Below are 17,491 nucleotides of genomic sequence, written 5' to 3' on the forward strand. Positions count from 1 at the left end.
TTTTACTTAGCCTTGCACTGAACCTTTAAAATGTGTTGTAAGATTTTAACAATGTAATTAACAATGTACCTAAGGTGAATATAACTCTAACTTACAATATTTATAGATGAATTAAGCAATGTATTGAATTTCTGATACCAGTTTTTCAGTCTTTAATTCAAAAATGAGCCTCACATGTTTTGAGAGCGTAAGTTTGATCATTAGGTCTGCAGGCTTTCTACTCACAGTTTGAACATACCACAATTACAGTCACAAAATTTGCCATAAAAGAGGAAAAGAGTCCAAACTTGCCACAAAGGAGGAAATGTTTAATTTTTTATGTTGTTTCAAACACTCACAGCCAGTGCAGTTATCTTTGTGGGGATGTACAAAACAACGCCTGATTGAACACACATTCTCTTCAGCATATTGCTTACGTAACTCAATTTAGTTGTTAACACTCATTTCACAATAACCAGTTTATAGTCAAATGATCAAGTAATTTTCACAATTCGCTCATAAACCTAAAAATATAAAGGCATCTCCACACAACTCCCCCCAAAAAAAGAGAGCAAAAGATGTGACAACCACAAATCCATTTTTTTGTGATTACAAGACAAAGCTTATCCATCATTACATGTAAATTCTCTCTGCAGCCAAATATAATTATGAGATTCAAAAAGCATAGCATGTTAAGAATGCAAAAAAAATGACAATATTTTATTACATCCAAAATTAAATAACAAAATCATAACTACGGCATTCAAACATTTCCCAGTGAAGCTGAAATCCAAAAAAATAAAAATAAAGGGAGTGCATAAATATAAGCCTACAATGTAGAACAATGATAAATAGTTGGATAAAGTGCAGGAGTGCTCATCCATCCAACCAACTCATCTCTCTCCATCCATCCGTCCAGCTAGCGGGCAAAACAAACTGAAAATAAAACTGCAATTGCGCAAAAGAAAGAGATAAAATAGGCCAAAAAACATAATCAAATAATAGCATTAAAAACAACAGACATGCATGTGAATGTCAGTTCCATCCTTGATATACAATATGATTTAATACCCAGCAATAAAATCAACACTGGTAAACATGATCCACACACACATCCGTCTCTCATCTCTCAGCTCAAGAGGGCACAAACAGTGTAGTCAGTGTAAGGGATCTGAGAGCATGTAAGGCAGGCGGTCAGTGATTCAAGTCAAACTGTCTTAGTGAAGTTCAGACTGACCTTACTCCATACTGATCTCTCTCACTCTGAAAGTGTGTGTTCTTCTGTGCAAACGTGACCAAAACAATACTAGCGCAGCGCATGCAAAATCATACGATTTCCAGGTCGATTTAAAAAAAGACGAAGAGTAACAAACATACAAACAATACTGTCATGTGTCATCCACATACAAACCACTCACGTATACATGTGCTTGGCGACATTTCACTTTGTAGCATGTTTGTCGGTTATCTAAGGAAATTCTTCTGGCCATGATGGTACCGCTTTTTTTTTGTTTTGTTGTTGCTCAAGGCATTGCTCCATCGAGACGTAAACACCAACTAATGAATGATAGTATGAATTTCTGAAGAGGTAGAGGACCTGTCCGTGCCCGTAATTAAGAGACGGGACAGGAGAGCAGAGCGATGAGCTGTCAGTTCCATGAGTTGTCTGGATGCAAGTAAGGTGTTTTAATAATTATAAAAAGCAGCAAAATAACAGGTAAAGCATTAACAAGTCAAAAGCTCAGAAACGGTTGGCTTTGTGCAATGGAGAGAGTCTCTCTCTCACACGTAAAGAATGACATTGTCGGGACAGTGCAGGCTGTCGGTGGGGTTCAAGGCTCTGCAGGTGGTCTGCGGCGGGGGGGCGGGGTGGCAGCTCTTGGGACGGGGCGAGTCGCAGTCGTCGGACGTGAGCTCCGCGATGTCGTCTGACTGCGTGTCGGACATCTCCAGGTCGCTGCGGATGCTCTCCGGCTGAGCGAGGGTGACGTCTCGGAGACCCTCCCTGAGTGACATTCCTGGCGACAGGCCCAGAGGGGAATCCAGGACAACCCCGCTCCTGCGGGAACTGCAGTCCTGAGGCTCCTCCCCCGAGCCGGGCACCATGGCGACAGTGGGCGGAGCCAGATCCTCTTCAGTGGTCAGACACAGATGGCTCGGTTTAGTTTCGATGTCCACCTGGATCTCAAGGTTAGTGCCCTCTCTGAAACACAACAGGTCATTGAAATGGTGAGATGATTAAGTGTCATGTTCTCATTTCCAGGAGAATTTATCAAAGCTGCAACTATTTCATATTTATCTTATGGATGCACCACTATTAAAATACTGGTTGGTACTGATAAGCTGATCATTATTTTCATGTTAAAGCCAAATAATGGGCATTTTTTAATTAATTTTTTAGTCTAAATCAAAAACTAAAATAATTTTAGATGCTACGAATGTATTTAGGCATCACGACATTATAAGGTACAGTATGAAAAATGGATATTCATTTTCAGATTTGCTAAATATTACATTTAACAGTTAATTTATTCTGTGTTAATATCTTGATGACAGTATATAAATGATATTATTAATTATTATCATTATTTTCAATCTCTAATATTGGCTGGTAACCATTGCGGTACTGATAAACACTACTGTTAAAAAGTTTGGGGTCGGTGAATGAATGAATTCACGAATGAATTCGGGAAAAATTAATACTTTTATTCAGCAAAGATGCCTTAAATTGATCAAAAGTGACAGTAAAGACTTTTACATTGTTACAAAACATTTTTGTTTCAAATAAATGCAGTTCTTTTGAACTTTCTATTCCCCAAAGTATCCTGAGCAAAATGTATCACGGTTTCCACATAAATATTAAGCAGCACAACTGTAATAATAAGAATTAGCATATTAGAATGATTTGTGAAGGATCATGTGACACTAAAGAGTAATGATGCAGAAAATTCAGCTTTAAATTACTTAAAATTAAAATAAAAGTTGGTTACACTTTATTTTAAGGTGTCATTGTTACAGTGTAATTATGTATTTAAGTACTGAGTAATATTAAGTAACTACATGTACATACTATAGGGTTAGGGTAGGATTAGGATTTGGTTTAGGGTTAGTTGCATGTAATTATGCATAATTTACTGTTATTACTATACTAAGTACATGTAACATATGTAACAAGGACACTGTAAAATAAAGTGTTACCTAAAAGTTTTTTTTTTAACAATATTACAGTTTTTACTGTATTTAAGAAAAAAATGCAGCTTTGGTCAGCAGAAGAGACATCTTACAACATACAATTTTACTGAGCCCAAACCTTTGACTGGTAGTGTATATTTATGACCGGTAGTGTACATTTATTAGTCACGCAGATGTGATTACTCAGAGTGACGTTCACACCTGTCAGGTAAGGTGTAAGAGGAAGTGATTGATCCTGCCATGCCCCTTGTGCTGGCACAGTCACTGGCTGCTCCCAAGCTGCCCGTCTCCCTGCCGGCACTTTCCTTTCCCAGCTCTGTCCCCTGCACCTCCAGCCTAAAACATAAACATGTTTCCATGAAAACAAGAACACCACCCATATTTACAGTGCAGCTCTTCTATATTTACAATACAGTACACAGAATAGCCCAGCATGCCCTGAATACCCACATACCTGCTGTATTTTCCTGTCCTCGCACCGAGTGCTCCTCCGGCTAGTGTGTTGAAGTGTGGCGTGTCTCCCAGACCCCCTGGGGCGACGGATAGGCCCTCGCTTGGAGAGGTGGTACTGAGGCCGCTGGCTCCTCCCTCTAAACTGCTCTCGCCCAGGCTGGGAGACTTCAGCGCTCGCCATGCATCAGCAACTACAGAGAGAAAGTGTCCGGTTGACGGTTCAATACACTGAATAGGTTTTACCCAGATGATATCACTTGATCAATCCTCTTTTTCTTACCTGTAATAGGCCCGTCATCCTCATCAAAGTCTATCCTAACACCGCGACCTTTCCCCCGGCTCACCCCACAGCCCCCGCCCCGGCACAGAGAGATAGGCACAACACCATACACATACGCCAACATGATGGGGACACCAATGCCTGTAGGGAAGAGACAGATCTGGAGCTTTAGTCAAACTTTGGGATTTGAGTTAAAGCGAGAGTTGATGAGAAAATCTGATGTACTGTACTAGCAATTCTTTTAAACTTAATGGACAAAGTATTTCCGCTGCTATTTTCCCATAACAAACTGTGGTAGTAGCAAACCCTGTCTGTCATATTTCTCATAACTGTCGTTCACAACTAATTACATTATGACATAGTGTATTATATAAAGTATAATACTATATATGTGACCCTGGATCACAAAACCAGTCACAAGTCGCACGGGTATATTTGCGGCAATAGCCAACAATACATTGTATGGTTCAAAATTATTGATTTTTCTTTTATGCCAAAAATCATTAGGCTATTAAGTAAAGATCATGTTCCATGAAGATATTTTGTAAATTTCCTACTGTAAATGTATAAAACATTTATTTTTGTGAGTGAATGCAGCATAATCGGGAACATAAATGGACAAATTTAAACGCGATTTTATCAATGTTTCGATTTTTTTGCACCCTCAGATTCCAGATCTTCTAATTGTTGCATCTCGGCCAAATATTGTCCTATCCTAACAACCCATACATCAATTGAAAGCTTATTTACCCAGCTTTCATATGATGTATACATCTCAATTTCATAAAATTTACCCATGTGACTGGTTTTGTGGTCCAGGGTCACATATAACTATAGTAAATATAACATTTTAGTATATTAAAACCAAGTGTGTTGCACACGTCCTGAAAAGCGAAGCCAAAACACTTTGATCGCCCCCTGGTGGCTGGTTGCAGTATAGGTCCTAAACCCCGCCCTCTCCATGTAATCGAATGGAATGAGAGCCAAACTAAAAAAAATTAATTACACATATTTATTCCGATATTTTTCATTTAGGTAATTTTAGGTAGTTCTTATCACGCTGAAGTTCAAGCGTTCAAGCTAGGTGTTCAAGTGTTCATTTTCCCAATAAGTTTTGTTTTGGTTAGTTATTTGATGCTATAAAAACATATATACATATAAATAGAGAGACAGTAGAAAAGTGAAGCCACAATATCCCAGAAACGGTCTCCAAACAACGAAATCGGCAACGACCGTTTCTGGGATATTGTGGCTTCACTTTTCTACAGTGGAGAATAGAGACAAGTTGTCCATCTTTTTTACAGTCTTTGATCAATACTTAATGATTCAGTAATGAGTTCCTGCCTAGGAAATTGCCTAGTGTTAATCTGCATCGCTATTTGTACTTGTTGTGAATACACAGGCCACAAGAAGTAATTAGGTGGGTTTTTAAATTTTTTTTATATCACTTTTACTCAGGACATGCTAGCTGGCAACAAAGGATTCCATTCATTATGCTAAGCTAAGCTAGCGCTGACCCTGTCAAACTAAAACAATGCATGCACTGAGACAAAAATGCATTTGCCCACCTATCTAAATGTAGGAAAGAAGGTGAATAAGCCCTATTTAAAAAAACGGTGGAGTATTCCTTTAAATATATCACATATCGCTTTGTTCTTTAGTGTGACACTTCCTCTAGATTCAGTTTTCTCATATTTTGCATACACTGTGCTGAACTGGAAGTTGCGGTTGCCTCTGAGGCTAAATGCAGAAGCGACATCGTCAATAGTCCATTACAATCAACAGGAACTGAAGCTTACAATCATTAGATAGGAAGGTGGGAACAGAAGGAAGCATCAACAGAGTATCATTAAATGTCATACAAGCAGTCTATACACAACGTGTTATTTTCCATGTCTTCTGAAGCCGTATGATAGCTTTGTGTGGTGAACAGATGAAAATTTATATTCGTTATTGATTTGCTGTTAGTCAATGAGTTGAACTTGAGAGAAACGGATCAGTCCGATTTGTGAACGTGGCTAATATATTCTCCAAACAGAAGAAAGACAGTCAAACGTGTCTAGATAACATGAGGACGAGGAACCTATCCCTTTAAAATGACAAATCTGCACCAAAGGATGAATTTCAACTAATATGCTGATTTGCTGCTCAAGAAACATTTCTTATTATTATCACAGCTGAAAACGGTTTCAAAATTTTTGTGGAAACTGTAATACATTTTTTTTATTATTATTTGATGAATAAAAAGTGATTTTGTAACCATGTAAAAGTCTTTACTGTCACTTTTGATCAATTTAATGCATCCTTGCTGAATCAAAGTATTATTTTCTTTAAAAAACAAAACAAAAAAAAACGTACAGATCCCAAATTTTTTAACGGTATGAATGTAATTATTTTCAGGGATACTCACCCACACTGACAGCAGCGATGACTGGAGCTGTGATGATTGACAGAGCCACACCGCCAGTAATGGCGAGATTCCTCCTGTGATGTGACGTTTTCTTGCCCTCATAGTGCGAGTGGATCTGTGACAAACAGCAGCTGTGTTATCGCACTGACACAAATGAACGTTTATCTACTAAATTAAAAAAAGATCTGATCCTAAAGCTTCAAAATCGGAATCAAATCTATAAAACAATATGTCCTCTGTATTTTTCAGCAGGAAGTCATTGTACCAGAATTATGGCGATATCAAACGTGGTTAAGCTGGTTGAGCAACTGGCAAAAGAGAGGGAAATTCCCAGGCTTTTTAAGGAATTTCTGTTCCTTATAGCAGCTGATAAAGGTTTCGTTAACGTCTAAACTAGCGCTGCGGGGAAAGATGGGATGTTGGCATAGCGCACCTTGCGTCCAATGTAAACAGGGATGCCGATAACCATAGCAGGAACTGCGATGCCAGCGATTAGAGTGATGCCAACCGGTGCACCAATCAAAGTGCCCAGCTGCCACAGAATCTTCTTTTTGCGACTCCATGGCTTCTTTCCCCAGAATGTACAACCTGATGGACTGAGAAGACACCATATATAATTAGTATTTTTAGATTCGAGCAAGTAGTTTGATAAATTCCCACTGATATAACCAGCAAAAGGTACCTGAGGTAGTGCAGGTCTGAAATCTCCTTCATACAGAGCCAGCAGAACTCACAGCCGCACACAGCACAGGTCATGTGATTACAGCTGCCGTCGTTCATCTTGATGATGTAGGCACCGCATCGGGGGCAAGGCTTGATGTCATCAGCTGAGTGGGGATTAAAGGGTTGGGATTTAGAATTTGTACAGGCAGACAGAATCTGCTGTAAACAGTAAGTGCTGAGGAAGCGTTTTCTGAATGTCAGACGGGAATAAGAGCGGGGAGAGAGACGTTAGCAGACTCCTGCTTTAATTCAGGAGGTTAGAGAGAAACTAGCGAGAAGAAGGAGAGAGAGCACAGTCCTTTAGGGAAAGAGAAACCTCAATAATCTCGCTATGTATTTTTGTTTTGTCACTAGCGCGTTGCTAAGGTGATCTAGGTGGCTTCTAAGGAGCTGCAGATTGAATGTTAAAGTATTCAAGGCAGTCTAGGGCTAGGGTGCTCTGGTTGGTTACCAGGGCATTGCTGTACAGTTACTAAGGGCTTCTCAGTGTTTTTGTTGCTAGGTTTTTAGGGGCACAGTTATGTGGTTGCTAGTGTTCTGGGTTATTTCTATGACGTTACTAGGTGGTTGCTTGACAATTCTGAGTGGTTACCAGGGCTTTGCTATGCATTTGCTAAGTTGTTCTGAGTGTTTTTTGTTGCTATGTGGTTGCTAAGGAAATCCTGGTGGTTTCGAGGGCACTACTAAGTGGTTGCTAGGGTGTTTTGGATGGTTTCTAAGTCATAACTAGGTTGTAACTAGGGTGTTCTAAGTGGTTACCAGGACATTGCTATGCAGTTACTAACATGATTGGAGTGGTTTTTGTTGCTATGTGGTTGCTAAAGTGATCAGGGTGGTTTCAAGGGGACTTCTAGGTGGTTTATAGGAAGTTGCAAGGTTTATCTGGGTGGTTTTTAGGATGTTACTTTGTTGTTTGATTAGCAATAATGTGTGGTTACCAGGGCTTTTCTTTGCAGTTGTTAATTGGTTCAGAGTGTTTTTGTTGCTAGGTGGTTGCTTAGCAAGTCCTGGTGATTTCTAGCACACTACAAGCTGGTTTCTAGCAAAGGTACTTTGGGTGGTTGCTAAGACATCATTAGGTTGTAGCTAGGGTGTTTTAAAAGGTTACTAAGGCATTGCTATGCAGTTACTAAGGTTTATGAGTGTTTTTTGTTGCTAGGTGGTTGCTAAGGTGATCAGGGTGGTTTCTGGGAGGCTTCAAGGTGGTTACTGGGGGATCTAGGTGGTTTCTAGGGCATTGCTAGGTGGTTGCCTCCTAGCCCAGGTAAAAAGAGACTAACTCCAAATCTCTGATATTATAGTCTCTAGATATGGCTTGATTCTCCTCTTCACTGTAAGCTTATGAGAAAGAAGATGGTGGACTGATAAGTTGAATACTCACTGTGTCCCTGCTCAGCAGTGTAGCTGGGTGAATGGTTACTGTGTGTTCTCAAGGATAGCGCCCTCTGCTGGCGGGCAGAGTCACAGGTCTGGTTAGGATGCCAAGCTTGCTTGCAGTGGTAACAGAACTCAGCACCACACCCTTCTCTTCGACATACCAGCCTGGGGCAGCTGGCACATCCAGAGGCAATGACTGCAAAACTGGCAGGGGAACAATGCAAACAGGTCAACTGCCTCTCCTAGAGAATCTATGATTTAGGTAACATGAGATATCATTATACCTAGTTTTGTGCAATCTGCTCTTACACAGAAGTACATTCTACAGTGATGGTATCAGACTGTAATGGTATGGTATTTCAATGGTACTTTAAAATAGCATCATGGTAGTGTTCAAAATTATAGTAATATCATGGTATTTTTGTAAATGTAGCTGAGGAATATGTGGACCATGTGATTGTCTCAGACTTCACAGATCTTGTTTGTTTTATTACACCATAAGCACAAACATAGAGAACAACTTTTAATAAGATTGCAATGTAAGCTTGTTTCCGCCATGGAATAAAAAAATGTAAAAGATAATTGTGAATTTTTACTTTTTTTCCTCACAATTGCGATTTTACAATTGCAAGTTTGCATGATATAAACTCCAATTCAGACTTTTTTCTCAGAATTGCATTATATAAACTCGCAACTGTGAGATATAAAGTCAGAATTGCGCGATATAAAGTCGCAATTGCATGTTATAAAGTCAGAATTACAGAGTGACTTTTGTCCCCCCACAGAATTGCGAGTTTAAAGGTCCCGTTGCATGCGATTCCATGTTTCAAACTTTAGTTAGTGTGTAATGTTGCTGTTAGAGCATAAATAATATCTGTAAAATTATAAAGCTCAAAGTTCAATGCCAAGGAGATATTTTATTTAACAGAAGTTGACTACAAAAAACGGCTCGATTGGACTACACCCCTCTACATCCTGCATTAGTGACATCACCAGAACCGTTTCTTGACTAACCTCCGCCCACAGGAATGCTCCCTCAACTCTACTGGCTACTTGCGCACTTCTTATAACTTAGGCTACTGTGTTTACTCAGCTCTTACGGTGATTTTCTGAAGTAAAACTGACGCTTCATCTTTTGTGTGATGTACAATAAACTTTATTAAACTCATCAGTACATGTTTGATCATCATTCAGACAGCAGACTTGTAGGCTATTAATAAATAATGGATACATAGCCTACAAGCAGATGACAAATACGTTATAATAACCGTAATTAAACTACTAAACTATACCTGTTTCATCTCTATACAGCAATCTGACTCTGTAGGCATTATTGTCCGACTCGAAATGAACACCGTTACTGAGAGTTTCTGATATTATCATCATTCCGTGAGATGAATTTTTCCTGACAGACTGAGCGCGAGCTCATGAAGCTCCGCCCCCTGTGTCGTCCAGCAGCACCTCATTTGCATTTAAAGGGGACACACTGAAACGGCTCGTTTTTCTGAGCCCCAAAAAATGTCAATTTAAACATGCTGTAAAAAATGATCTGTTGGGTATTTTGAGCTCAAACTTCACATACACACTCTGGGGACATCAGAGACTTATTTTACATCTTGTGAAAAGGGGCATAGAACGGGACCTTTAAATCTCATAATTCTGACATAACACGCAAGTGTGACTTTATATCACGCAATTCTGACATTATAACATGCAATTGTGACTATATCGCACAATTCTGACATTATAAAATGTATTTGTGACTATAACACGCAATTCTGACATTACAAGACAATTGCAACTTTATATCATGCAATTCTGGGAAAATAAGTACGAATTGCGAGATGTAAACTCGCAATTGTGAGAAAAAAGTCAGAATTGTGAGATAAAAATTCGCAGTTACCTTTTATGTTTTTTATTCAGTGGCAGAAACAAGCTTCCATAGAGTGCAATTATATAAATGACCTTAATTTTTCCTTTTGACAAACCCCCCAAAGTAATCACATACACTAGGATATCAGTGTGTTCCCAACTAAGATTCTTTGTAATGTCAAAATTCCTTTTAAAGTCAAGGAAAACTTTAGCAGGAACAGACACTACTACATTATGGAAAATGAAAGGGAGGATTTATTGCACGGTCAGTATGTCCCAGCTGAGGGAGTTTCCAAGTATTCCAGTTGCATTTTATTCCTTTCCTAAGAACATTACTTTTTTGTTTTTGTTGCCAAATTCTACTTTAGACCTTTAAAAAACTACACAGGTAAACACACTGATAAACATATTATTAAATCATAAAAAAAAACTTGACGTTTAATCTTTAAAGAAATCACATTCTTTTTTGATTTTATGATTGAACAGTTGGCAATAGATCAAGCCGATTAAAGTTAAAATAAAACTTGACTCCAGCTTCCTTGTCTAGCTTTCGCTTATGCGTGACAAAAACAAACCCTTTAATTTTAAGTGCAAGTTTTGGCCTGTAGGCCGAAGCTAAAGCAGGTTCTGAAGAAAACATTCCACCTCCAGCTGACACCTCATTAATCAGCTCAGCTGCAATGGAGAACTGTAATGTCCTACACAAAGAGCTTCCAATTACCTGCACGTACTGGCACACACACACCCTACACATGTAGAGTCAAGCTGAAACAGACCTCATTACACATGATTATGGTATCCCAGATCACGCACTAGGATTGAAGACAATGAAATCAACACTCTATTTTGAGGCTCACAAAGACACCGTGGCATGCACACACGGTCAAATGAGTAGCCAATGATTGTCTTAATCAAATACCAGCCTCGGTTACCCATAGCAACTCTACATCTGTGCCGCATCTAAGTTGCCATCGCAACATATGACCGAGGGAGAGAGAAACAAGCCATTCCTTTCTCCCATTGGCAGCTCTAGACTTTCAATCTAGCTGAAGCAGAGCTGGCTGGGGGGCTGATGGGTAATAAACAGCACCATGGATTGGAGCTGACACTCAGGCATCAAAATCTACAGGGGGAGCTTTTCCTTCAGTTTCTGAGACTGAATGAACAGAAAAGTGTGTGCTTGTATTGTCTAGGGTGGGAGATTCCTTGTTAGTCTAAAACGAAACATCTTGGTGAACCTTATTGTATCCTGCAGCAAAAAAAGTCACACTTTATGATGTGCTTACACTTACTTCACAACCCTATATTATGCAACTTACTAACCGGCCAATAGTGTGATGTCTAATGGACAAAATGGCCTATTTGAAAAATTCCCAGACCATCTGAAAACCCCTCAGTATCAGCCGTGGGCTTTATAGGAAGTGGCAGTGACGCAAAAAAGAATCATGTCCCTGCCTTAAATGTGGGTCACCAGCACACCATTATGATTGACAAACCTAGGACAGGTTGTAAAAGGCCTCTGAAGTAAATCACAATCGCACAGAATAACACATCAGCTAAACTACATAAACTCCCACATAAGCGCAAGTGTTCCCTATAACTGTCCAAGTGCCTCCTACACTTGCTGAAGCGGAACTGTGAAATATGTCCCCTTACTTCTATTAAATCCATCTGCATTACATATAAGTGCATTTAATACACAAATATCTGTATTTGTATGCCAGAATACCACACCCTTGTTGAGCAATTTCAAAACTGTTGGTTTTAATTAAGAATTTGTTCTTCCTAACAGCTTCCATTCTCTTGGGACGGTTTTCTCAGTAGATGCTGGAACATTGCTGGATTTGCTCCCATTCACACACAAGAGTATACTGGGTGAAAAAATCTCTCAACCAACATTTGGGTCATTTTAGGATGCCAACACACTAGAGAGTGTTTGACGGATATGAATGCGTAAGCTCTTTTTTGAGGGTAGAGCTGAGGGAAGAGCTGTGGTAGGCTGACATCGAGAGCTGGAGCCGCCTCTCTGAAATTCTCATTGCTCAATGGATGCTTACGTCAGGGGCGATTCTCGGATTTCAGTCTTAGACTCCAAACATGAGCTGAAGTGACTCAGAGTAGTGTTTCTTGGTGCCTTCAGTGCCAGAAATCACAAGTTTGCGCAATTTCTATTTAATTTTATACACTTTTACTGATGTGCCAAGTTTCCAACATGATTTTTTTTTTATTGAAATACCGAAACCGAAATTAACCCAAAAAACGAAATGGAAAATAAAGGTTAAGTAATTACATTTGGGTAATTAGGTAACTTAACTCGCTATGCTGTCCAGGGTGTCGTGTTCTCGTGATAAATTAAAGTTCTTGCGCAATGAGCCGGCTTTTATTTCAGCTGAAAATGTTTACATATTGCTGCTCTAACATCATTTTTTTGTCACGGTGATGTGTGTCCACACTGCTAACATATGCGGTAAGCCTGGTCTAGCTTATCCATGCTGTGTACACAAAACAGATGCTGAAACACAAAACATATCATCGGAGAAATACTAATTAAACGGTTTCTGTCAATGATTTCGGTCCCCCAATGTTATATTTTAGGTTGGCAAAATTGTTATGCTTCACTCACTATATAAAATAGCATCTGATTTTCAGAAGATGCATATCAGTTGGAGTAGCAGATTAGGTTGCATATTGTTTTATGATTTCACTGGAACTAAAAGCATTCAAATAAGTGAAATGGAGTGTGACAGCTGTTTTCAGGGCATACTTTAAAATAATGGGAGGATTCATAGTGAAGTCACCTAGATATCAGAAAGTCAGCAGTCAAAGCTGATATTATGTGTCAGAGAAAATAGGAAATGAGAATTGTGAATTGAGGGAATTTAATTCTGTCTAAACAATTTTTTTTTATATATTTAGGTTTGTCCCCTGCCTCGCAATATGTCCCTACCAATTTTCAAATCAAAATGTCAACTTTGGATTCACTTCATCACATATCTGGGCTTTAGGCTAGTCAAGTTCTACCACATCATTTACTCAGTAAATCATTTCTATAATGACCTCACTTTGTGCACAGGGGAGTAATCATGGCGAAACCTAAATAGCCCTCCCCAAACTGTTGCCACAACCACAGTTCTCTAGAACATCACTGTATTTTGCATGACACATCTTCACTGGAATTTAGGAATCTTGCCAAACTCTGGGTCCACAAGCTTTGGCCATGTAGTGTATATGAAACAACACCTCCTATTCAAAACAAACAGGGTATTTTGTTTCTTTTACGATTCCCTGACATCCCAACCCCATCCCAGTCTTACCCGCAGTCGGGAGCAGGACACCATCGGCAATCAGGGTCCGATGCCAGGCAGCGGCGCAGCAGGAACTCTTCATACTTCTCCATCAGGTTGGGATCGTCCAAGATGAGGGCCACCTGCCGTGGGGCAAGTCGCTCGGCGCACTCCGGGCAGCTGAGCTGCACTCGGCTCTCCGTAATCTCGATACGAAAGTACTGCCTTAGGCAGCACAGGCAAGACCGGTGGCTGCATCCCTGGAGCTCAGGAAGCTGCTCCGCAGGTTGACGCACCAGGCACAGGGGACACTCTAGGAGTTCTTGACCTCCCAAAGAGGCCTGGCTAGCGGATAAAGCCTCGGCCGTGTCTGCCATAGATGGGTCTGACGACACATTTGTGGGTGTGGGAGGCTGGAGAAGCTGCTGTTGCTGGAGTTGTTGCTGTTGGTGCAGCTGTTGAGCGAGAGGAGTGCCCACATTAGCCTTGTTCCCCCTGGATCCACGTTTGCCATGGAAGAGACTATGAAAAGAGATCCTGCCTTGCTTCTTGCCCGGCCCACGGCATTTCGGATTGGGGATGCCACTAACAGAGGAGTGGGGTGATTCAGAGTCCTTTTCAGATCCCATTTCCCAAGAACAACCTTGTAATGTTCTCCCACTTGAGTCCTTAGAGAGGTCAGCGAGCTTAGGTTAGAGGAGTTCTCGTGATGCGCCTTGGTTCCTTCCACGGAATGATTTCAATGAAGCCCAAAACCTCAAGAACACGTACACTCCAGATACACAAAAGAGTGTTTGTCAATGTCTCAACAAATCCCAGTTAGTTTCCCTGTTGGGAGAATTCCATTAATGAAGTCATGTCTTCCTCTTATCTGTAACAGGGAGTCGTGTTTAAATAATAAACGGAAAGAGAAACTAGACAAATAGAGTAAAAAAATGGTATGGGAGCAAAGTCCTTACACTCCAACAATCTTCTTGTTAATGTTAATCAGGGAACAAAAACAAATTGTTGCACCCAAAATTTGTTACGTACTACAAAAACTGACAGATACTGTCAATTAAAAATGGGGCGTTTAAAGACAACTAGGAAGTTGGTAAAAAAAAGAATCAGAGTTGTAAAATCAGGCTCAAGATATCGTAATCCTGAGGGCTTGTCTTCCGTCGTCTTTTGCCTCGGCTAAATTCGCGGAGCCAACATGAGAGTGCTCCAGTCTGCTGTTCTCTCCTTCTGAATCAGCCGGTCTGTTGAGGAAGAGAAATAGCACAGGAAGTTAGCACAGGGCACAGACAGCCTGTAGGAGGAGCATGCTCAGTGCACGCTCACTCACACACACTCCTCCCTTCTTTTATTCTCAATCTCTTTTCATTTCACGGTTAACTCTTCATGCTCGGGACTCCTGAAGTGACTGCCTGACAGTACTGATGAATAAACCACTTCCCAGACGATTAAAAAACGACACTGTTGAGGAAGTAATTGGCACTGTGACATTTAACTTGTTAAATACTGATATCTGTCATCAAATTTCCTGTCTTTCCTTCTTGTGATGGATTTTACTTCTTTCGTTTTCTTTGTGTCTCACTGTTGATGACACCCTCTTTCCTCACTCTCACACACTCGAGCGCTCCCTCTCCACTTCACACTGCGCTGCTAGTGCAGTTGCCATGGTAATTCCCACTATGAACACAGCAAACAAGGACCCTCATAGTGACTCTGGCCCTCATGAACACACACACACACGGCAGATATTAACACCACATCACATAACGTGTGAGCGCATGCCTCCACTGGACTTTATTCATTTATTTATATCTGAGAGGGACATCAATCAATACGGTTTGCAAATGTCATACTAGCAGAGGAAATGGTTTTCTAGGCCAACATACCGTTAATCTGTATCAATCTCTCTGATACATAATTCTACTCAAGAAATAATAAAAAAACACATACTTTCATCTAAAACTGTTGTGTCCTGGTTTCCTGCTCTGAATACCCCTGGACTAATGCCTGCGTAGCACAAATCTGTTTACTTGTGCGAGGGGGAAGGGAAAGAGACCACCATGCAAGTGTAAAGCTGTCAGTGCACTTATACCTCCAAGTGTTACGATAACATTGTAGATTTGCTAATCGGTCAGTGACAAATAAGCGTGGCACTGTCAATGATGAGGAAGAAAAAAAAAAAGAAAAAATCTTGTTGAAAATACATGTGCCGAGTTCTTAATAAAGTACTCGATACAAAATAATTTGTATTTGTATCGTGTTCATATCGTTTTGGTTACACTTTATTTTAAGTTGTCTTTGTTACTGTGTAATTATACATTTACTTTTACATTTATGCATTTGGCAGACGCTTACATTGCATCCAAAGCGACTTACATTGCATTTCAAGGTACACATTTTTCCAAAGTTCTTGCTTCCCCTGGGAATCGAACCCATGACCTTTGTGTTGCAAGCTTTAAGGTTAGTTGTGTGTAATTATGCATAATTTATAGTTATTAACTACATTTAACATATGTAACAATGACACTGTAAAATAAAGTGTTACCAAACATTTATACCATTTCAAGGAGTTTCAATTTAATAATGATTTTAATGACTTAATTTTGAAAACGTCATGTGGTGTAACCACCAGGTAAAAGGTAATAACAAAAAAAGGAGTAAATATATTTATTTTTTAAATATCAGACTATTAATTCATAAATATTTCATTTTTGAGCAATCACACACATGATATTTTGAACTAGGCTACACTTGCCTTGTCATAAACAAAAGTGTATTTATTATTCAGTGAAGTTTTATTTAAAAAATATGTATTAAAAAATAATAAAATGTGATGTCAAGATTTTATTTTCAAGAACGTCATTCTTTTGTCTTCATTATGATATCAGGACTGTTGTATCATCCTGACATTCTTTTTAATTTATGCCCCCACAAAAATATCTTGTGGGGGCATATTTTGAATTCAGAAATGAATATGCACATAAGGTACTTATGGTACAATTAGGAGCTCTCAAAAAACTCCTGGTTTACATGTTGTAATGTGCTTTTTACAAGTCGGAATCTTGTAATTACAGTAATTTCGACATAACGTGCCATCACCTATAAAATAAATGATGGCTATATTCATATGTAATGTGTTTTATTCTAGGGTACTTAAAAAATACCATGATTATTATTTTTTATTATTACGTCCAAAAACACAGTATTAACATACGTTTATATAACCATTATAGCTGCATTTTCACTACTGTTTTAACTAGTGCTGTCAAATCGACGAATCGCATCTAACATAAAGTTTGTTCTATCTATCTATCTATCTATCTATCTATCTATCTATCTATCTATCTATCTATCTATCTATCTATCTATCTATCTATCTATCTATCTATCTATATACAGACACACACATACAGACATGCACACAGATATGTGCTATATATATATAAACAATAAACAAAAACTTTTGTTAGACACGATTAATCAGGATTTTAACATAAATTGACAGTAAGCACTGTATATGACCAAGAGTCGCAGCATAAAGCAGAGTAAAGTAAAGCAGCCTGTTTTCTGCTGGTGTTCATGGATATGCGATGCGAGGTACGCAGTGACAGCACTCAGTATGACCCACTTTTTCACAGAGTGCTTTTGCATTGCTCACAGCCACTGTCCTGATGTCTTGACCCATTATGACAGGAGGATGCAACAATCACCGTGCTCTATGCTGTACGTGACCAAGAGACGCATACAAAATGCAAGAGTCTGATGGAAACAGGGAAATTCAATATGATCTGAGCAGATCTGCCTATTCTAAACAGGCAGATTGAAGAGGTGGTGTTGAATCATAGCAGGTTCAATGAAAAAGAGTCTCCACCATCTCTTTATATATATATATATAACTTAGGGCTGAGATGGTAATAGCCCTCC

General features: G+C 39.4%; 1 protein-coding gene across 1 annotated transcript in view; it reads right to left on the reverse strand.

Annotated features, from left to right (window-relative positions):
- Positions 1-678: 678 nt before the first annotated feature.
- The window catches only part of rnf19b (ring finger protein 19B), a 21,424-nt gene continuing 4,611 nt past the window's right edge, over positions 679-17,491 (reverse strand). Inside the window, exons 2-10 of the mRNA XM_081377395.1 lie at positions 13,601-14,811; positions 8,419-8,618; positions 6,997-7,141; positions 6,748-6,910; positions 6,315-6,429; positions 3,905-4,045; positions 3,626-3,815; positions 3,373-3,507; positions 679-2,182 (exon numbers count right to left, since the gene is read on the reverse strand). Of these exons, the coding sequence (XP_081233521.1) occupies positions 1,762-2,182; positions 3,373-3,507; positions 3,626-3,815; positions 3,905-4,045; positions 6,315-6,429; positions 6,748-6,910; positions 6,997-7,141; positions 8,419-8,618; positions 13,601-14,199 (2,109 nt within the window). The 5' untranslated portion in view covers positions 14,200-14,811 and the 3' untranslated portion in view covers positions 679-1,761. The remainder of the gene's footprint in view (positions 2,183-3,372; positions 3,508-3,625; positions 3,816-3,904; positions 4,046-6,314; positions 6,430-6,747; positions 6,911-6,996; positions 7,142-8,418; positions 8,619-13,600; positions 14,812-17,491) is intronic.

This window comes from Scardinius erythrophthalmus, assembly GCF_964197995.2.
Source record: "Scardinius erythrophthalmus genome assembly, chromosome: 10".
Lineage (NCBI taxonomy): Eukaryota > Metazoa > Chordata > Actinopteri > Cypriniformes > Leuciscidae > Scardinius > Scardinius erythrophthalmus.